At 32.1% G+C, this 23153-nt stretch overlaps 1 protein-coding gene across 1 annotated transcript; it reads left to right on the forward strand.

Annotated features, from left to right (window-relative positions):
- Window positions 1–13: 13 nt before the first annotated feature.
- Window positions 14–23151, forward strand: LOC124372879 (hemicentin-1-like). Its single transcript, XM_046831290.1, has 17 exons — window positions 14–64; window positions 993–1124; window positions 2146–2264; window positions 5452–5596; window positions 7221–7360; window positions 8931–9120; window positions 9825–9954; window positions 11646–11791; window positions 12675–12947; window positions 16031–16294; window positions 16575–16750; window positions 18268–18367; window positions 19041–19174; window positions 19256–19406; window positions 20854–21041; window positions 21609–21793; window positions 23097–23151. The coding sequence occupies exons 1-17, from the start codon at window positions 37–39 to the stop codon at window positions 23149–23151; spliced, it is 2556 nt and encodes an 851-aa protein (XP_046687246.1). The 5' UTR covers window positions 14–36.
- Window positions 23152–23153: the final 2 nt, after the last annotated feature.

Raw genomic sequence — 23153 nt, forward strand, 5'->3', positions numbered from 1 at the left:
CTCCGACCCCCAGTAGTAAAGTGGAGGCGACATGAGATGGCCTTATTACCAGGATTCCAAACTGGTAAATGTTCTTTTGGGACTGATGTTTAGGTGTATTTGAGTCTCCTAATATTTTACAATGTCTACAAACGGACATTATTTTATTGATTTGTTTTAGTTTAAGCGTCTGACAACATTCTACTATATTAAATAGCCATTATAAAACTATAATGATGCTGGATTAATTATTAGTTTTAATTGTTACAATATACTTTTATATCGTTAGTGTATTGTTCAATCAATAGTAATGGTATAAATGGATAAATTATTATTTTTCTAGTAAAGTAAATTATCCAAAGTAATTCCATTGCATAAAGGCAACGAAATAAAGAACGAATCAAATTTCCTCCCTATTAACTTGCTTAGTGTCTTTATTAAAGTAGTAGAAAAGTTATAAATGATCAACTGACTGAGTACATAAATTAATATAAAACTTTAACTGAATAGATTAAAAAAAAAATAAAAACATTACAAATGCTTTTTTAATTTAAAAAGTAATATTTATTTAGCTCCTAGTAGGGAAAAAGCTGTTTAACTGGTTTTTTGTTTTTTATATATATATACCTGGAAATAGCATGTGACAACAGAGACAAATTGTGAAAGAAAAAGTTATAATCAATAAAGGTAAATGACAAAACATTAAATTAGTGTGAAAATTATTTTTTAAAATAGAGTTCACAACAGTTAATGGAACCAATAGTGATCGTTAGTAAATTACAGAGTAGAGTAGGATAGTACATTGGGTCCGTGATTGTTTTTATTCATATTAATAATTTAGTTAAAGTTAGCATCTGTGGAAAGTTTTATATGTCTGCTGATGATATGGCAATACTATTTGAATCTGATTCATTGGACTCAGTTTTTCAATTAGCTTCGAGAGACCTTTTGAAAGGGAAAACATTGTTTGAGAGCAATATTATACATTAATATAATACTTTTGTGATTGTCAGATGAGATGGTGATTATGCAGGACAACATGTTGGTGTTGACCCAGGTGACATCAGCCAGTGAGGGTCAGTACGTATGTGAGGCTGACAGTCCGGCTGGTCATGCACACAGGAACTACTCTGTCCATGTCATAGGCAAGTTTAGCATTCACAATAATATACAATTTATACAGTAATTGTAAAGAAAATCGTGAGAATGATAATCTTAACACTGACAACCCTGGGAGTATTATACTGTCCCCCAGAAGCTATGTGAAACATACAGGGAAAACAATTTTATTCCCACAGATTTCAAGTTATTCAATTACTTATATTGGACGCAACATATATTTTTAATTGTGTTTATAGTATTTTGTAGCTAATTGTTAATCAGTTAATAGTCAAGATAAATCATTTTTTTAAACATCTCTAACTTGTTTTACTTCATTTACTGAGGTATTGTTAGATGCTCACAGCTGTATGAATCAAACAAACAACTGTGATTGTTTATTTTTACGTTTGTATTATTTTGAAACAAAACAATTTGTTTACTTTGGTGTGGTATGTTTGTAATTTTAATATTTATAGCTATTTTATTGAAATATGATAGGTTTGTAAGTAGATTTTAGCTGTTTTTTTTTTTTTGCATTTTACTAAAATAGAGAGAGATTATTTACTACAGTAAATATATAAAATAGTGTTTATGACAACTACTGTAAATAAATTTTTTGACACAGTGTCAGTGTAATTGTGTGAAACACACTTTATTTTGCATGTGTCCATGGCCCACAGTGCAAATTCATTTGATACCTCTATTGATTGATATGAAAAAATAGAACAGTCTTGAAGCCATGCATAGTACAATATAGATGCACTATAAACATCTGTTAAGATGAGAGGAGACAAAATATTTATAGACAGCGATGGAGGGGGGGCAGAGGTTTCTCCCATATGTTCTTATTTTTTACCTCAAATTTATAGTTAGTATTAAAATTTGTTCTTTAAGTCTCACAATTAGTGGCATTTTTTATTCACAGAACTATTTATTATATTTCATGCCAACCACCCAATGTTTGTTTTGTTTTAGATGAAAACTGCATTTTATTTTATTTTTGCTTTACCTATTCGTATAATAACATTGAAAAACATCAAGTTAAATAATGTTCTGTCTTTACAGTACCTCCAGTTGTTGTTGATAAATCTGTAACACCCTTAGACATTGTGGAGTCCAACGAAGGTCTTCTCACCTGTCCTGTACAGCAAGGATCACACCAATCCTCTGTTGTGTGGCTCAAGGTACTGTAACAAATATTGCTCTTAGTTCCATAATTACCCAGTACAACAGCACAGTGAATGTGATTTTGAAATATTCTTGGTTTGAACTTAACTCTCTATAAACTAACAAAAGAAAAAAATGTCTTCACAATGATTGTTTTATAACAAAATTTAGATTCAACGAGGCATAAGTCGTGATAAACTTGGACTGTTTAATTAAAGTTGTAACATAGACAACAACGCTGGCAACCTGCTCGTGTCTTTGAACAGCAGTGGTATCTTTGCACAAGGGTACGCAAATGACTTGATTCTAGTGAGTGGCAAGTTCAACGCTACAGTCACAGATTTGACCAATGCTGCTCTGAACATCATGAGAAACTGGTGCAATAGGATATGCCTCAGTATCAACACTACTAATGCTGCCATGGTTGTCTTTACAAGAAGTCATCTGTTGGAGGTTATTGGTATATTCTTAGTGAGAGGCTCTTCCATTGAGTTAAAAGTCCGAGCTTTAGTAACTGGGCATAATCCTTGATAAGGTCCTAAACTGGAAACCCCATCTGGAAAGCATTATCACCTGAGGGAAATGGTTTTTTTTGTAATAGACGTATGATAGGTGGGTCTCGGAGACTTAAGCCGAGGCTTTTGTATTAGCTTTATGTCTCCGTGGTCAGACTTGCAATAACATTTGGGGACTGTTGTCTGGTGGCCAAAAATGGAGGCCAGTTAGCCGTAGCTGGTCTGGATAGCATTCAAAGGATGGCTTGCCATGCTATTACTGAGCCTTTTCCAAGTGCACCAGGTGTAGCTCTAGCCAGTTGCCTCAACCTCGCCCCCTTGGACATTGTCATTCGGACTATGGCCAGGAGGAGTGTCTGCTATCTTCAGCAAGCGGGACTTTGGTTGGCCTTGGGCTGCAGCAGGGTTAAGCATCCTGATTCAGGGGAATGCTCTGCACATGATCTCTGATCAGATGCCACAAAGGTTTTCTTTGAACAAACCCTTCAGGATTGTTATACCTTGGTCAGAGGGAAAGAAACCTTTTCCACTAGCGGAGCTTGAATGGGTTACAGACGATTCTAAAGCAAAAAGGGGCACAGGTGCCGGAATTGTAGGGGTGAGAACACGTCCCTAGCTGGCGTTCCCTATGGGTCCTTATTTCACTGTCTTTAAAGCAAAAGTCACAGCCATTATGGAGCGTGCTCATGAGAATCTTTGTCTGCGATATAGGAATAAGACGATTAGCATTTTCACATATAGCGAGCCAGTACTGAAAGCATTGAACTCTTTCTTGTGTGTCCAATTCCACCGCTCAGACACATCCTCCCGACGAAGGAGTCTCTCGCTGAGATACTCGGGCTTCCCGGTTGTTAGTTTCCTTGTGGACCATGCAGCAAGTCATCATTCTGCACACATCCTGCATTGCGATGATATTAGCGTCTTTTCGAGAAGGGTATACGTGATCAAATTTACTGAGGTTGAAGATAAATTTTATGGTAGAATTTTGCAGCCTTTGAATTCTGCCAGCGTCCTCCTTTGTAATACTATTTCCTTATGCAGGATAGCAATAGTTAATACAGATAAGACCATTGACTGCATGATTTGCATCTTGGCACACTCTGCCAGTAGTGTTCGGTGCAGCCCTTTGTGCAGGCCCTTTCAAACGACCTACAGCCCGCTGAACACTAAATGTTACGTGCTCAGAGAAGGTGAGATTGCTGTCAAGCACAAAGCCGAGAGTTTTAAACACTATTTTTCACTGCCAACCTCCCGCCGCCGAGCTCAACACTCACACCACGTTCACTGAGGGTCTGCATCAGAGCTTCTGGACCTGTGTGAAGCACGTTACATTTGCTATAATTTCTGTAATAATTTCTGTTGGGTTTTTTACATTATTGGAGCGAAAGGTTTTAAGTTATAAACAACTTTAGGCCATTTTTCTGAGACCAGTCAGAGATATTCAGCAGATCGGAATTTATTTGTAGTATAGCTGTGTTTGCTGCTTCATTATCATAGGACGAATGTAACTGGCAGACATCTACGTAAAGGTGAGCTGTGCAGTGTCTTACACACCTCGGCAGATCAGATGTGTACAAGTTAAACAATATTGGACCCAAGCATCTACCTTGAGGTACGCCTCGCAGTCTGAAAAGAGGACTGGAAAACTCATTTCCCAATTTTATTACATGCAGTCGTTCTTGGAGATAAGATTTCAACCAATTTCGAACGCCTTGATAAAACCCATAACAATTCAATTTTGCAATCAATATTTTATCAATAATATTGATATCTTACTCTTACAAATCCAGGGTTCCTGTATCAGAGTCACGTGAAATTCCTCTTGCAAAAAATGTCTATAGAACACACCTGAAGCCACTTTACCGTGCTGCAGATTGACATGAAGACCTTGATCTCTATGATCAGCTGCCACACCCTGCGTCCTCTACTGGAGTTTGTTGTGTTTTTGTTTTATAGAGTCCCACAAGTGAGGACTAGATAAGGCTATTTATGCGTGAGAGGCACCCAACTCCTAAGGGCTCCATTCGCGACACACTCCTGTACCATGCATCCCTTAGGCACAGGTCACTTCATTTTGTTGGAAGTCCCTAGTGTATACAAATGTATGTGTGTGGTATAATTCTAGACATACCACTCAAGACTGGCCAAGCCCGAATTAGCACCACTACTGTGAGGCGCTGAGGACAACTGCCATCGCAGAGTTCACTTTGAGGCACTGGCCTAGATTCTGGGGTTCAAAAGCATGGTCACCTTATATATGACGCTTTATAAGCGTTTATATGAGCATGACCATTAATTGGACTCAGATCCCCCATTGGTCTTGAGTAACACTAGAGGCATTGTTACCCTATGGGAGGTACTTTTCCAGTCCGTTGGGATCACCCGAATTGAGTCAGTCCATTCCTTAGACTCACTTTACTCTGGTTTCCATTTAGAATCAATAATTTAGACTCATATGAATATGCAGAAAAAAATGCATAACTGAAAAATAGACATTAGATAGTTAAATTATACCAAGAAACAGAGGTTTGAGGGGAAAATGCTATATGCATTCTACAAGCTGGAAAGATCTAGAATAAATTATACCTTAAAAAGAAAGAAAGTCCTTAGTTTTCTGTTCCATCAAATAAATAACCATTAAGTGATAGTGCTTTTGTAAATTTTGACTTTAGTATTTATTTTGCTACAGGATGGTGTACCAATCAATTTAGAGGAAAATGAGAGAGCAGATGATACTCATTACAATTTGAAAGATGGAGGACTTTCTCTGAAAATAGCTGAAGCTAGGTCAGATGACACTGGAATGTACACATGTGTTGCAACAAATTTAGCAGGTTAGATAGTCAAGTATCTAATATTTTATAATTAGTTACTAAAACTGTATTTCTTCATTTTTTGCAAATAATATATTCTAATAAATATTATACTTTGTAAATCAATTATCTCAATACAATATTTTGTATCATAAAAAGTGTTTAATATTTCAAGTTTATTCTAAAATATTTTTGGTTCCTCTTTACATTTTTAAACTTGTATGTGTAAAGAAGTATAACAATATTATATGATTTAGAAAAAATAATTCACTGCAATGGATATAAAAACAATTTAAAATTAGTTGTAGTATTTCGTCTTAATATTCTTAATAACAATATACAGATACCTGAACCGATATTAATATTGTAAATAACATAGATATAACAGTTTTTAACACAGAATATCTAAACCATTAATTAATGTACAAAATTTAATCAAATCAATAGAATAAGCAAAAAAATTATAAAATTATTGCCAGCAAGCTTTTGTTTAAAATGTGAATTTAAATAATTGAATAATTTAGAATTTAAACAGCTTCTAATTATATTTTAATCACACTAAAGGTAGAAAGAAATTCTTGATTAAGGTCTATAGATAACACGTTAAGGGCTTTATTAGGATGTCACTCACTGGTCTCAAAAATCGTTTTGTATTAGTTGAATTTATTTAGCGTTCTAATTGCTGAATGTTATCAATTATGAATAAAATTTATTTATATTAATAAAAATTCTGTCACCTTGACTTTGTTGGTACTGACACTTGGGACCTTGACATTATCCACATTAGGTAGTGTCCTTTCCATTTAGTCTTCCATGTTGCCTCGAGTTGGATCTTTGCTCAAAACATTTTGAACTTCATTATGAACAAATAGAATCAAGAACTGTCTAATTCATATGACTTAAAGTTTATGTATTCTTTCAAGATTTTTTTTGTAAGTTAATATAACTATGATTTATACTTTTAAAATCATACTTCTAGGTGGAAATATGATTGAAAACAGTTAGTTTTATCTATTAACCAATATACGCATATTCATTCATGCAAAATTCTACAATTTTGATCTGTTATATTTTATATTGCACTTCATACAAATATGGATTTATTCAGCCAAAATGCAGAATTCAGCATAACATTCATTCTTAGCAAATCTTGGTTGTAAAGATTCCTCCATTTTGTACAATTCAAACAGACAATTATTTTTAATTTCTTAAGTTCAATCCAGAAAAAAGCCCTTTACTATACTTTTTACTGTGATAAGCTATCATCATCAAACGTATTCTGAATGGTTTTTTCAAGATGTATTTTATTTGAATAATACATGTTATTTGCTATAGTTGTCATTCATTTTGGTATAATGTAATATTGAGAAAAATCTGTAACAATCTTGTTATTAATAGAAAACATTTTAAGCAGAGGAATTTCCTTGTTTGTAACTTGTAAAATAAGTTTATTTTAAATATTGAAGATGTTTTATACATTTAAAGTACTTAGTTGTACTTTTTTCATTACTTAACTGAAGACCTGAAAAGTTATTTAGAAAACTTATTAAAATCTGTCAGATTAAAGTTCGCTAACTTATTCACAACAGACTTGCATGAACCATTAGCTCTAACTGTCTGTGCTGTAAATCTGTTTTGTTGCCAGGTAGGAGCCAAGCCTCTTTCGCAGTAGAGGTTCTGGTACATCCTCACTTCTTGGATGAGTTTCCAGAAACGGAGTTAGTTGTCTCAGAGGGTGAGAGAGTTGTACTCGACTGCAGTGTGGGCGGCAATCCAGAACCAAAAGTAATCTAAATATGTTATTTTAATATAAAGCTATTAAAACCTCTCTATAAAAAAATAATTTTTTTGTTCTTTTCAGCAAACTCTAATTAACAAAAAAAAACATGAAATTATTTTACAATAGTTCACCTTTACAAGAATAAAGTAATACAACTTCTGTGACTCAAAAAACACAAACAAAGGCAAAAAACATTTCTCAAATATGACATCACTACATAAAAAGTTTATAGCTGCTCACTTAAAAGATGGTGCAATCAATGTTTTGGTTGGAAAAATATATAATTTAATTTAAATTTATAGCATTTTAAACTAACTTCCCTGAAGGCAGAAAAGTTTTTGATCATATGAAAAACATGCCACTCTCTCCAGTTATCTTTCATCTACTGTAAAAAGTTTACAAGGTATGTTCAGAAAGTAATGGGAATTAAAAAAAAAAACTTATTCATCTACATTAATGTTGATCTATAAAATAGTCCCCATTAGATATTATGCACATGTGCCAGTGCTTCTTCCAATCCTTGAAACACTTCTCAAGCTCAATCTTTGTTTTTGACTGCCTTTAGCTCTTTTAGTGATACACTTTTAATGTCATCTATGCTTGTAAAACTATGGTTCTCCTTTAAGGTTCTCTTTATTTTTTAAATAAAAGTCATGTGGAGCCAATTTCTGGAGTATATGGAGGCAAGGGCATTGTTACAAATATTTTTTTTGGCCAAAAAATCATGATCAAGCAATGAAGTGTGAGCAGATGCATTGTCATAGTACAAAAGCCATGAATTATTTGCCACAAATCCGGACATTTTTTTCGGATTGCTTCACACAAACAGCATTGAACTTGCAGGTAGTACTCCTTGTTGGCCATTTGAACTTATAACAACATAGATTAGAGTATTTCAAAAATAGTACTTCATACGCTGGAATAAGGTTTTTTTAATAAAGATTATGCATAAATATCTTTAAACTATCTTATAACTTGTCTTGACTCTATTTATTGTAAAATGTTCAAGAAAAATAAAGATGATTTGAGTTGCTTGATGTTGCTTGCCACCATGATTGCAGCTTCTTCAACATATTTACAAGCTTACACAAATGATGTGTTTATATACATTTAAGCTTATGCACATTATAAGAACTGTAGTTTAGACTATTCCAACATACTGGTATGCATATTTATAGGTTGTAAAATTATTTTAAAACTGTAAATTACTTTTGCAAATAAAGTAATGTTAGGTAGGAAATACCCAACCTTCCCACTGGTATTTGACATTTAGATAGGATAGTTCTGATCTTGCTACTCTGAGGTTTACTAGTAACTATTATATAGTATTTAATCTGATTCTGATTTAATCAATGATTCTAAAAATGAATTTTCTTATTATAAAGTCACTCATGTTCTTTTAGGTACGAATATGAAGAGCCAATCTGAAGGGAATTTATTATATATGTTTGTATTATATGTTCTTATTTTATTCTCTCACCCTTCTGTATAACTTAGGCTAATTTCTTTTGACATAAAACCCTATTTGATTTATTCATCACTGGACATTTGGTTTGGAGATTTATTTTTGCACAGGTAAGTTGGAAAAGAGTGGAGCTAGGTTTGCCCGTGACACAGCACACAATGCCTGGTATGATGTTAGAACTGCCATCAAGATGGCGGGTGATCATACCGGCTGTGCGACCTCATCACTCCGGCACATACCAGTGTTCAGCTGTCAACAAACTGGGCAAGGAGACCAAGCAGTTCTCCCTTCGAGTGACAGGTTTGTAAAATAACATTAGTTTTATTATTAGACACCCAGGTCTAATAGAGTAAAACAACAGTGATTTGTGTTAGGTAGGTTTTGTATACAAAAGCAGCCCATTGTAATTATCCTCATGGTAGCACTTTAGAAAAATGTCTTTACAACTTCACCAAGCATGATCTCCAGAAATCAAAACCAACCCCTGTTCAAAATTGTGTGTGTGTGTGTGTGTGTGTGTGTGTGTGTGTGTGTGTGTGTGTGTGTGTGTCTGTCCATATGTGTTTTTTTATTATAAAAAACTGTATCTCAGAAGCTGTTGGAGCATATAACATGAAACTGGGCAGTTCTAAGATATTGAGTACATCTTGATCCCATGAGAAAAAATTAATAATATTTCAGCTATCAGAAAATCTACCTACTTCTACTGACTGAGACAGAAAAGTTATTGTATGACAGTGTGTTGTACATATCTGAAAATCAGTTATCATATTATTTCAGTTAACAATTACGTTTAACTTGCAGTCTTAAATGTGTAGCACCACTTAATATAATCCTGTTTTTACTTATCCATGTCACCTATGAGATTACAATCTTAATTGCTAATGATATTGCAAGCAACTTGAACAACCAGAGATGAAATCAGAGAAAATATGCTGAGAGTGAAGCTGAGACAAATGTAAAATGGAAATTCAGATATTTCTTACAATTTTAAATTGTTAAAGCTCCTCCCGAGTTGGATGGACCAAAAGAAGAAAAACTGGAATTATCTTTAAATGAGAAGGCAGTACTTCAGTGCCGTGTTTGGGGCACACCAGCTCCTACCATTGTGTGGGAGTATTCCAATTCCACCAGGTAAAGTTTTCCTTTTAAGTTTTTTTTAGAATAAATACATACATTCTAATATGTATTAACCCTTTGCTCTCAAAAGGCCAGCAACACTAGCCACACCTAGGTTGCAGACAGCTCGCGTTAATTTTTCCGTAATTTGTCCTCGCAACTCGTATGGCCAATACAGATGGCCGCGTTACTTTCATTGACAGCTTGGTGGCGATATATGTTTTTTGCCTCCCCAGATAGGCATTAACTTTCAATATTCTCTGTGTTATTTGCATAGTAGTTTAAAATGTTTAAAGAAGAAATGGAAACTAATTTAAAATTTATTTTTAATGAATCTTTCTAATACCAAGATAAACATACATTTGGAAATTTAACTCTTTTATGTATAAAAAGATATGTAAATAAAATATTATAAAGTAGGTGTTTACAGTTATTTTATACTCAAACATCAGCTATTTTACATTTTTCTCAATCTCTACATTTTTTTACAGAATAAATTTTTTTTAAATACACACCTATGTGTAGTCAAGAATAGTTAGCACACGTCTTTTAGAAAATGTTTCTAAGGTTCTATCCCTTATATCACTTATTCAGTGTACTGGCCCACTATGCATCATTTGTCTTATTTGCACATGTTTAGAAAAGAATTAGACTAATTTAAAATTTACTGCTTTACCGTAAAATTAGTTTGAAAAACAGCTGTTCGATAAGTTTCACTATTCACTAGGCACTCACCATTCATTATAAAACAAAAAGAATATTAGAAAATAACTCCTATGTTTAGTGGCCAGTGGTGTTGGCCTTACAAAGCTATAATGGACGTATTATATCTTGGACAGTACAGCTGGACATATGAGCTGAGATAACATTACGGCAAAAAGAAATCCACACTTCTGTCAAAATGGCTGCGGCTAGTAGAGCTGGCCAAACGAGCTCCAAGGACAAATTATAAATACTGCCTTCTAGTGCATAGGGTTGAGAATGCATTATTGATGTATTTCAAATATGTATAAATATTTATGTTATATGTTTTATCGATATAATACGCAGTGCCGGTTTTAGCACTACTAGCGCCCTGGGCGAGATTTCTTCGGCACCCCCTAACTGCAATTCAATTACATACGAAAAAAGACCTGCGGCGCCCCTGGGCGGTCGCCCAACCGCGTCCTACCCTTACGCCGCTCCTGATAATACGTCTTATAAAGAATTTAATTTGAGATATAACACAAAAATCTTGTTATTCCACATTTCTTATTTGCTGAAAAAAACATGGCTACCACTTTAGGATCATTAAAAAATATTCATGGTATATTATTGTTGTTGTTTTTTTTTTCATAATCATGTTGATTAATTTGATGTCACTGTCTTCTAATTTAAAATTTCTTCCTACCATCCCATCTTGAAAAATATGGAAAAGTCTGAAATCGATTATGAATTGCTATGTTATTACAAGTGTCTGAAGGACATTTAAAAAGGTTTATTAATTCACAAGATATTTTGATAATCCTGTAAGTTACAGAATACCAATTTCTTTTGGATATAAGGAACTTCTTATAACTATATAATGCGTTTGTCATTTTATTTTATTGTAGCTGTACTTACATCTCTTTAGCAAAAACATTAATAACTAACTTACTTGATGCAATACAGATAACAGGTATTGTTTAACAAATTTTGTTTAATTTACCTAATTTTTAATTTTCTAGTGGATTTCAAACGATTCAAAACCCTGGTTTTGATCTGAGGTTGTTCGAACTCTCTCCATTGGCCCCTAGTGAAGCTGGGACATACAAATGTACAGCTGTTAATACTTTTGGTACGGTTTCTAAACACTTCAATGTTACTATATCAGGTGAGAATATGTCTTTTCAATGCCTTAACATTTACCACGAATATTTTGTAATTAATCACTGTGATTTGTGCTTGGATGTTTTACATATATTTAGTTATTACTTATATTATATAATATAAATGCTATTAACATCACATTATTGTTTTATCTTTGCTAAATAAACTTGAAATTCAATAATTTAAGCCATTAATCGTAATTTCAAGTTCTTTGCATACTTTTCAATACAGTATACTCATAGTTTCCATAAAAATAAAACAGCAAAATCCTGATTAACCTGACCTATTTTTTATTTTAAAGACACTTTTAGAAACTTTATATAAGTTTTCAAGTAGCAATTTCAAAATGTTTTTTTTTATTTACATGTTCCGTACAATTTAAACTAAATTATAATTAATAAAAAAATTAAACCCAAATGTATTCCACACCCACCCACCACTCCTGAAATCTGGATACTACCAGTCATGCAATTAATAAATGTGCATTGATAATAAACAACAGTTCAAAATGTAAAGTTATATAAATTATTTCTTTTTACAGTTTTCAAATTGGTTGGAGAAGCTCTCTTTTTTATCATGACAGACTGAGAAAACAACCAGTCAGATTACACATATTCCTTTTAAAAATAAGATAATTGTTTTTAACTTTATTTGTCATTACACAAGTATAAAAATTATTTTAATTTATATTGTAAAGACTTACAAATTTATATTACTCTGCTGTGTTGATAAAATTGGTTAATTCAGTTGATTAGAAACAATGTTAATTCAGTTCTGTCAATGTTTAAATTTTTTGATGTCTAATACAAACCTTTTGAAATGTTGTGCTGTTTAGGGAGAGATAAAATATTACAATTAGCCTATATTTGACTCTGTCTGTGTTCTAGAACCACCAAAAATAGAACAGTCAGAGTTGACAGAAGAGCTGAAGGTGAGTATAGGAAGTGACATGTCACTGAGCTGTGTGACGTCAGGTTCTCCTCCTCCTGTAGTATCCTGGCTGCACAATGGACATTTGGTCAGCAGTCAGTCTCTCGTAGATGGTCACACTCATTCACTGCTGCTTGGCCCTGTCAATACTACGTCGGGTGGCAAATACTTGTGTGTTGCTTCCAACAAAGCTGGAGTTGCTGAAAAGGCATTTAAGGTTAAAGTTCTTGGTAAATCAATTTCTTATTATTTAGTTACTTTTTTCAGAAAATATTACAATTTTTACAGAATTTTGTTTGAGTCAATGAGTGTGTGTTTTTCATATAACCTCTCTTATATAGTTATTAGTTTGCAAAGTGAAACCTCCATCAACATTATAGTATTCATCCTTGTTTATGATTTTCAACTAGTTAAAATCAAAAAATTTTTGGTTTTTTAGAAATCAAACTGGTTTTCTTGTTACTTTCTCTTTTATTTTTTGGCAAGCCATTTTATAATACTATAAAAACCGTTAAATACATAAAAAATGATAATACATATTCCATATTCTTTATTATTGGCTGATCGTTAGCGAAGCCTTTCACTTAAAGGGCTGGAGAAATTTAATTTATGTCTGCCTGACTGTCCTGATCATATCTACAAAACAAACTGACAAATAGACTTGAATTTTTGCCTGCAGCTTAATTTTTGCAGGCAACATTGAGTTCAATGATAGTTCATATCACTCCGTTGGATTTGGCTGAGCGTTAATGAAAATTGTTACGTTGGTCTTATGGGTAATCATGTTGGCAATAGAAAATCGCTGAATATATAAATGTCTAAATAAACTGATAACAACCACAAGACATGTTAACATGTTACATAGTAACACATGTAACTATGAAGAAATGATTCAGGGAATTACACTTGCACAGCCACAAACAATGTTGGCAAAGTTTCAAAATCTTCATTTTGCATGCAACTTTAGTGAAACCTATTACGCGACACATTAAGTGGTGTACTCCTACCTTGTTGATATTTAACATGTTAAGTAATACACGAAGAAAAGTTGCTATTTGTTTGCAAATAAGTAAACTAAAATCAAAAGAAGCATTAATAAAAGTGCAAATTTTTAAAACTAAAAATTAGACTTCAAAAACATTTATAGGGACAGTAAGAATTAATATCACCCTATTTCTTTCAGTTCATAAACTTTACAATGCACAACTTCCTTTTAGTTTATATTCTTATGGTTTACTTAAGATTATTCTTCTGTAACAATTTTTTAAAGACTCATCCTTTTGGACTTCAACCCTTTTAACCCCGGCCATTAAATCAAGTGATGTGCCAGAAATCCCAAGCCATTTTCATACAAAATGTAAGGGTTTTGTAAAAAATTCATAACTCAGTTATTTTTTAAGATATTTAGGTAATTCTTTTTTTGTTTTACTTCTTTATACATGTAGCTTACATAAATATACAAATAAAATTATTATTTTGAAAGTAGTTTTTTTAATGCATATACATATATAAAAAATAAATAAAAATGAAAAAAATTTCAAGTTTGATCATGGAAACCATATATATAAAAAATATTTGACTCAAAAATACCCATTTACTTTATGATATATTTAATCCTTAATAAAAGGAAACAAAAATTATAGGCCTACCTTATTTACAAGTGGAGTAACATCAATTTTTGTAAAGCCGTATAAATTTTTCTTTTTGCCATTTCTGGGCAAGGCAATGTAACAAGACCTTTGAAATTCACAGTACTTAAAATAAACATAAAACAAAAGTTATTTCTAACAAAAACTGTTCATAATCTAAATTTTAAAAAAGTTTTAAAACAATATTTACATTACTACAAAATGTAAATTTTCAAGATATCCATCACTCAAATCGTCGTCACTAATCACATCCACACCATTTGCAACTAGGTTACTAATTATTGTATTTTCACTTACGGGAGACTTTGAACAATGTCTTTTACTCATTTTGAAATAAAACAAAAAATAAACTAAACTTTAACTGCCGTACTTTATACTGCTTTAACCTAAAACTGTGAAGAAAACGGAATATTCACAACCACGTGATATACAGCTGAGCAGTCAGTCGAGACGAACTGCAATTGCTCAGTCACAGACTGACAAAATACGAAGTCAAACCATTACAAACTAATATATTTCGATGCAAAATATCTTTGTGCACAAGTCTGTGAAATTTCAAAGCATTTGGTGAAATAGGTGGCCAGTAAAGTAAGTAATAAAAAGTGCACGTCCGCACTATACGGACGTCGGGAGTTGACGCCATTTTTACGACGTCCGTGTAGTACGGACGTCGGGGTTAAAAAGGTTAAGCCCTCAAAATTGTGATAAAATGTATAATATTTAAAATGTCAGCAACATCAATTAGTCAACATTGATTAGTAAAAATATCAATTGCAAAAATAATTCATTTTCAGCCTTAGAAATCATACAACTAAAAACGTTTGGGTAAATTGTTTTTTTTTTACAAATGGGTAATTTTGTATGTCACCAAATAATAAATCAATTGAAAAATTTAATCTGGATCAAAATATTTAAACATAAAGTTGAGCCATTGCATGTTTTGCCCTACAAGAATACATTAAAATATAATTTAGATTTGGAAGGCTCTTTATGTAAATGCTCTGGTTATGGTTTGTAAGGGTATCAATTTTCTTGCTTAAATAATGAGTGTAAAATAAAATAAATAAATAAAATGTACTTACATAAGGTTCCATTTACTTTAACATAATAATTCTCATTTACAAAAAGCTTTGTTTTCAAATTTTGAAGAATAAATGGCATCACTCGAGTCTCTGTATCGAAAAACTAGTTTGGGCAATTTTTTATGTTAACAAATAATTATTTGAGCCATAACTAACATGGTAAATAGAGAATGTTTATTTTATTTTTTTTTTTATATACTTATAGTACAAAATAATTCTTATCTTAAACTCATGAAAACATCCTATAAATTTGAGATACAATAAAGTTTACATTACCAAATAACATTTTGAAAATTTAACTTACATCAGGACCAAACTTGGAAAATACAAAATCCTTGCAGTTTTTACATTAATGCAAACAAGAAAGTGTATTTGGAAGCAACTGCTCTGGCTGGGAGGTGTAGCAAAAGGGTTACTGTATTGAGTTTTATGGTTCAGTTTCAATTAGAAGAGATTTAAGAACAAAATTAGAAGGTTAAGACATTTTAAATAGGGTTTTGTGTATTGCCAATGAAGAAATGGTTATACACACATGGTCAATACTTCTTGTAATCAAACATCTAATTTTAGTTTTTGTTATAGTTCCACCAAGGATATCTGAGTCATACCAGTTTTCTGCAGACCCTCATGTGGTAGTGGTCGAGGGCCTTCCGCTAACCATCAGATGTCCCGTGACAGGGACACCGCCACCCAACATTACATGGCATAAAGATGGTGGACAACTCAATAATACCAATGATCTTATTTCAATCAAAGAAGTAGGAAGAAATGATTCAGGGAATTATACCTGTACAGCCACAAATCATGTTGGCAAAGTTTCCAAATCATTCTTGGTTGATGTTCACAGTAAGTATTGAATCTAAAACATTTTTATCACAAATCTTTGCTAAGTGTTTCAGTACAATACACTGCTTACGCTTGTAACTATACATTATGACTAAATATGATTGCAACTATTTTATACATTATAACTAAACTGTTTACTCAGTCAAATTATTTTTTCTAAAAAAGGAGTGTAACAAATTCTTCTATCTAATTCTCTGAAGAATATTAGTAATTTTTCATTTACTTGCAAGTATTACTTCCGGTAATTTTTTAAATTACTATAGTAAAATTGTGATTTCAGCGGCGCCAATGCTGAAGGAAGATACGCCTCAGCAGCTGTCAGTACTCAGCAAGACAGAACTATCGTTAGACTGTTCAGTCACTGGCCATCCTTCCCCTTCCATCTTGTGGCTTAACGGCACCCATCCTCTCTCTAATTCTGGAGTTATCTCTCTTACAAACAAAAACCAAACTATGGTCAGTAAAGTACTAGAGATAACATTTGTCAAATTATAAAATACTGATAAAGATGGTATAGCATGAATGAAGTTTAGTTATAAAATTGTACATAAAATTTTACCCTGGCAGCATTGTTTACTTTTGATATATAACCATTTTGTGTAAATCTTTACTTAATAAACAAATAAATGTTCTAAATTAATGTTCTAAGAATGGCTGACATGTACTGTACAATTACAACTCTTAATTCAGACAGAATGAGATGAATAAAAAACATGTCCCCAAAACCATATCTCATAGTTCATTTAATTGTTATCATTATGAATGAAAGAATAGATGGACAGCTGGGGGAAAGAAACAATTTCATTCTTGTACAGTTTGCTTAAATTGGATTTTGTAAGAAACAATTAAACTTTCTGGATATTGCTCCTAATAATTTGTAATACAACCCCTCCCAATAGAAGGTGCATCCAAATATTCACCATATAACCAACAAATTTTGATCTTTAATCTCGTGAAAAATAATAATGGGGGAAATCACCACCTTATTTATATTGTTCTATAATAGTTGATTTTAGTAACTCATTTTAGTTTTACTTAATATTGGGTTTTTGCACATTGATGATGGCACTTATGAAGTATTAACATACTATTTCAAAATGCTTATTATTAATAAGTTTTTGGAAACATACCATTGCAAAAACTACTGAGAAATGCCAACGTCCATATGTATACGGACGTTCACTGTAAAAATTCTACGATGATAATTTGGTTACGTATTAAAGTTTTTTGGTATATAAACAATAAGGAATAAACCAAATTACAAGACGACAAATATTTATTGCAATTTTTCAAGATAACTAATTATTAATTAGTACAGTAATTATACATGAAGAAGTACTGTAGTATCCAGATACAATGACAATGCTTATTATGTGTCTAGTAATCAATTAGCCTCGTGATGAGACATTAAATGACAAGATGTATACCGAAGAATTACATATGTGGGAAGATAATTATTTTAAGAAATGGGTGGAGAAGAAGTAATTTAACTCAAATAAATCTTTGACCATTAATTAATGTTAGTGAGATTAACGAAAGCAAACTGTATTACAGTAAGCAAACAGTTTCCAAATGTTAAAAATAATCTCATAAGCTGCAGTATTACCAAATTTATCTTCTTGTTAACTGCTCAATCCCTGCAAAATCTTAATTTTACTTGCTCTCTGCAGCGGACAAATGGACAGCTACAAAGTTTTATTAGCAGGATGAATAGGACCTTATGAGAAACTATTTGTCTTGACATTATGATGGATCGACTCCTGTGAGCAACAACCACTATCTGTAAATAGACCATGACACCTTGACCAATACTATAACTATGGCATAGACTATGTACTATATAGTGACAGTATCCATGAAGATTAGCAAAAACTACATGATAGTTATATAATTAAAAATCTCTCATAGTGACTTTATGGTTTGTTTCATTCTGAAAACTATATTTTTTTACTACATGATTTTTTATGTTCCAGAAAATAGGAAGCATTAATCTGGAGCATTCTGGACATTATTCCTGTATAGCATCAAATATTGCTGGCGCTGTTGAGAAGTCTTTTGATGTAGATGTTCTTGGTAATTAAAATTTGTATTAGGAACTTCACTAATTCTGTAGGATTTTACAAAAAATATATCTATGTAATTATTTGTTTATTTTTTATTTTATTTTGCAATATTCCAAATGTGTGATTTCTTATAATTGAATTTTTCGTACAATGCTTATAGTATTTTTTATTTTTTTCACTATAATACATAAATTCTTGGTAATAGCAATATTTTGTAAAACTTAAAATGTATTATTTATATTTCAATTTAATATATTATATAAAAAAACCACCCCAAAATGATTTAAAGACTAATTCATTTTTAATTTCTTGTTTCTAACTATTTACAAAATATAACTGATTGTGGACATTTGATAACTAGATTATTGTTTCTAAACAAATAAATCTTTTATGTTCTAGGCATAAAACATGAGAGATCACTTATAAGATTAATAAAACATATTTATGAACAATTTTTAGTGATAATCAAAAAATAACTTATTTGTGAATTGCATGCAATATTTTATATTTTACTATTGTTCTCATTGATATTATTATATTATCCAATTAATATCAATAAACTATATCATACATAATTTGCACTGTTATTTCGATTGAATTATTATTTATTATTAAAGTTAGTAGTAAACATTGATTTCAACAGAAAAAAACACTATAGTAATGGAATACTTTTTATATTGCAGAGCCACCCAGTTTTATGGGTGACGAAGCTGCAGGAAACAGGCCTTCAACCATGCAGAAGGTTATGCTTCACCGCAAGGTAATGCTAGAATGCCCAGTTTCCGGAACTCCATCTCCCAATATAACCTGGTACAAAGTAAGTACTCCACTACACTCACGGTATTCTCTGTTAGGACGTCACATGAGTCCTGTAATGTTACCAATCTCTTGCGTGCAGGACGGGGAGGTTGTTGTGAAGCCTCAACTGAGTGAAGGTGGTCAAGTCCTCCACGTGATGAATGCCTTGCCCAGACACGCTGGCAACTACAGTTGTGTGGCTGAGAATGCAGCGGGCACAACCCGTCTCTTCTTACCCCTCTCTGTCATTGGTAACAAACTTACTAAATTCTTAACTTACTTCTATTCTTTTCAATAATAATAATAATAATATTTATTGTCATATTAAGTTTTTGCACTCATTGACAAAGTCATAATGGTCTACTGTATAATGGCCCAATATACAGTAATTCATCAAACCAGTAAATATGAAATATATTGATTCAAATAAAATTTGTATACAAATGTAAAATACGAGTAAGTTAGTTACAAGGCTAACATTTTTGAAATGTAATTCCATTATCTAACCAATATCTTATAATTAATTGTCTTACAAAACAAATTTGTGTTTTAAACTTTGAATTATCTAAACAAATTGACATGCAAAACCAATTTTACTCTTCAGTAAGAATTTATAACAGAGCACACATCTGTGGTGCTGGCTGTATGAGGATGGAGAATGTTGAAAGGGTGGAATGTTCCTATATAGGACATATTGTTATTCCTCAGTAGACTTAAGCCATTTCTACAAAGAAAAGAACATACAAGTGCAAATCTAGACGAATTGCTTTCATTAAGAAAACAAAAAGAAGTTTAGTTCACAGTTTCATTGAAGTTTCGAACTCTTGAGATCTCATCCAATTATCAATAAAAACGCCAAGAAATATAAAAAACTGTTCATATTTGTAATATTTTTCACTCTAAGAACCAGTTTGAAATAGAAATCGAACAATAACCAATTCACTGCTTTAAATTGTTGGTTTCTTCAAAAGCAAACATTTGCTATCAATTTTGGCTCTAACAGACAGAGAAGTATTATCTCAAAATACGAGAAGACTCTAACAATTGTCCTTGGAAAACATTACAACAGGTCATACCTAATTGAGAAATAAAAGGAAGAGTACTGGACTGAAGACTAAGCGTAGGGAAACACCCCTTGTAATTTCTGCTAGATTTTGTAATGCATTTCTTCCAGAACCTTAGTAACCAAACAGGATATCTGCAATAACAGAATTCTTTCAAAAAGTAAGAGGAGATTGAAAACTGTAGAACTTCTAGGTAGTTAAGTTCAGACGCAGGTACTCATGATGAACCTTATCAAAAGACTCGTTGATGTCACAGAATAACCTCATAGTCGATTCTTTGCAATCAAAAGTATGAGACAAGAAATAAACTATAAAGTAGAAAAGACCTATAACAAGAAATAAACTATGAAGAATTAACAAATAAAATAATATAACTAAAGCAATTTAACAAATTAACATTATAAATTAAAAACAGTATAAATAAAAATAAACTAAAACAATGACAATGACTTCCCATCAGTTTATATATATATATATATATATATATATATATATATATATATATAATTGTGTGAGTTTTCATTGTGTATTCATAAAAATTATTATTATTATTAAGTATTGTTATTAGAAAAGCAGCATGGATGTTAATGTAAAGAAAATTTATAATGAAATTAATTTACATTCAAATATCTAGTGCCACTACAATGGAGTGAGTGGACAGAGTGGACTTCATGTAGCAAGAGTTGTGGAGGGGGCAAAGAGGTACGAGAGAGGGAGTGTGGACACAACACAATCACAGCATCCGATTTTGTTGAGCTTGACTCTTCTGAATGTGTGGGTGAAAAGGAGCAAATCAGACTCTGCAACGTATTACCTTGCCAGGTACTTTTCCTGACTAATGTAAATAATATGATTGTAGATATGGTAACAAATGTACTTATTTTATTTTGTATGTACTATATTGTCACAACTCCTATATACAGATATCATAGATTGCTATCACCCTCGTAATTTATTTAATAATGTTTACTTATAAATGACTTTAGTTGAGTTGAATCTTTAATAACATATATTAAAGAACATCAGCCTGTTATCTCTGTAGAAAGTGAAGGACATTGTTATAATACAAGAGGTTGAACAGATGTGCCAGCTGGGCATCATAATTTACATTTTTTGAAAAGAAAGCAAGTTACACTAATCTTGTGGAGTAGTCTACTACGTAATATATGTGATTAATAGTTATGTGTAAGTGTTTGTATGGTTTATTTAGTGTATTACATTTTAGTGTTATTTATATTACGTCATTATTTGTATGTGTTACATTGATTTTGTCTTTAGTTGGATTAAATAACCTAGTTATAGTTTATTATTTGTGACACTATCCCTTGTACATTTGTGCAAACATATGAATAAAGGAATTTTGATTCTGATGTCTGGATGTTTCGCTAGGTACATGGAGGCTGGGGAGAGTGGACTAACTGGACATCGTGTTCTGAATCTTGTGGACCTGGCACCAGACGTAGATACCGCCACTGTGACTCCCCTGTCCCAGCTTTTGGAGGTGATCCTTGTTATGGTTCTGACGGCCAACAAGAACAATGCATTATTCAACCCTGCCCTCTTCAGTCTCAGTGGTATAACTATTCTAAAATCCTTATTATCTTGATTAGTACTTGTCTTGGTTTATCTACAGTAATTTATGTATTATTATCAAACATTTTTAAGGAATGTTATTTCCCATTTTCAGCCCTTATTTATCTAATTGTGCGTAATGTAAAGATTTTGTCAAAGAATGCAGTAGTATTATAAATTTATTCTTGGTTTTTTTTAGAAACATAGAAATACACTGTCTATTATAGCCAGCTATAACAGATCAACTTACTAATGGAGAAATTGTCAAAGTTGTTATTCTCAAAGATATCCAGTCTCAGGTGTATACATGACTTTGATATATGCAGAGAAGATTAGGCTGATTTAACAGTAATTCCATTGTGGGGTAGTGAGAATCTCCATAGTAAGAGAACATGTTACACAGTAATGTTATACTACATTATTGTATAACATGAGTGATACTATTGTTATACTCATGTTATACAATAATACTAATGATTATTCCTGAGTTAGTAAATCACTAAATTTTTGTTTGTTAGTGTCCAAAAATTAATGTATGAATTAGGACGAAGCCAACATAATAATATATCAAGAATCTCATTTCTTTAAAACGAAATTAATCAAAGCCTCATACATTAAACTATAGAACCAAATATTACCATCAGTCTCAACTATACCACTTTGGTAGCGAATTCTGAAAGAATTAACTAACAAGAAAACCTAAGTTAAAAAAACTGATTAGAGATTTCTAATAAACCAACATGGAGTCACAGAATGGTTTTGAGAAATTCATCTAAAATGAACCAATAATAAAAAAGGCCTACCTCTGTTTCCTGATTTTCCGCTATGTTGTTCCTGCCATGATGATCACCATTAACTATTAACTTCTGGTCAGTTTTCAGTGGTTGTTCATTTAGAGTAGAGCTATTGTGATTTAGTATTCCATAGCTCAATTTCAATAATTAGTGTTTTATTAAGTACATGTTTTAGAGATAGTTTGTTGTGATTCCTGACTCATGCATGCCACGGTATGATTTGTTTATTTTATGTGTTAGGTTAGTCATCCACTTGAGGAAGCGATAAGATTCCAGATCTTGAAACGTAGTGTTACTGATATCTTGTATCACTGAACAATGTCAAATCCTGTTTCCTTCACTTAAATCCACTTTTAATAATGTCCTAGTAGTTTCACTATGGCATTGATTGGTCCTCCAATTACCTCACTTAGCGTTATGAATATTTTAGGGACATTCCATTCTAATCCTCAAATATTTGTTGAGAACAATGTTATTATTGAAGTTGTCTAATCTCATGTATGATTAACAGGAGTGAATGGACTTCATGGAGCAGGTGTACCACAAAGTGTGGCATGGGCACCTAAGT

The sequence above is a fragment of the Homalodisca vitripennis genome, unplaced genomic scaffold (assembly GCF_021130785.1).
Source record: "Homalodisca vitripennis isolate AUS2020 unplaced genomic scaffold, UT_GWSS_2.1 ScUCBcl_4247;HRSCAF=10315, whole genome shotgun sequence".
Lineage (NCBI taxonomy): Eukaryota > Metazoa > Arthropoda > Insecta > Hemiptera > Cicadellidae > Homalodisca > Homalodisca vitripennis.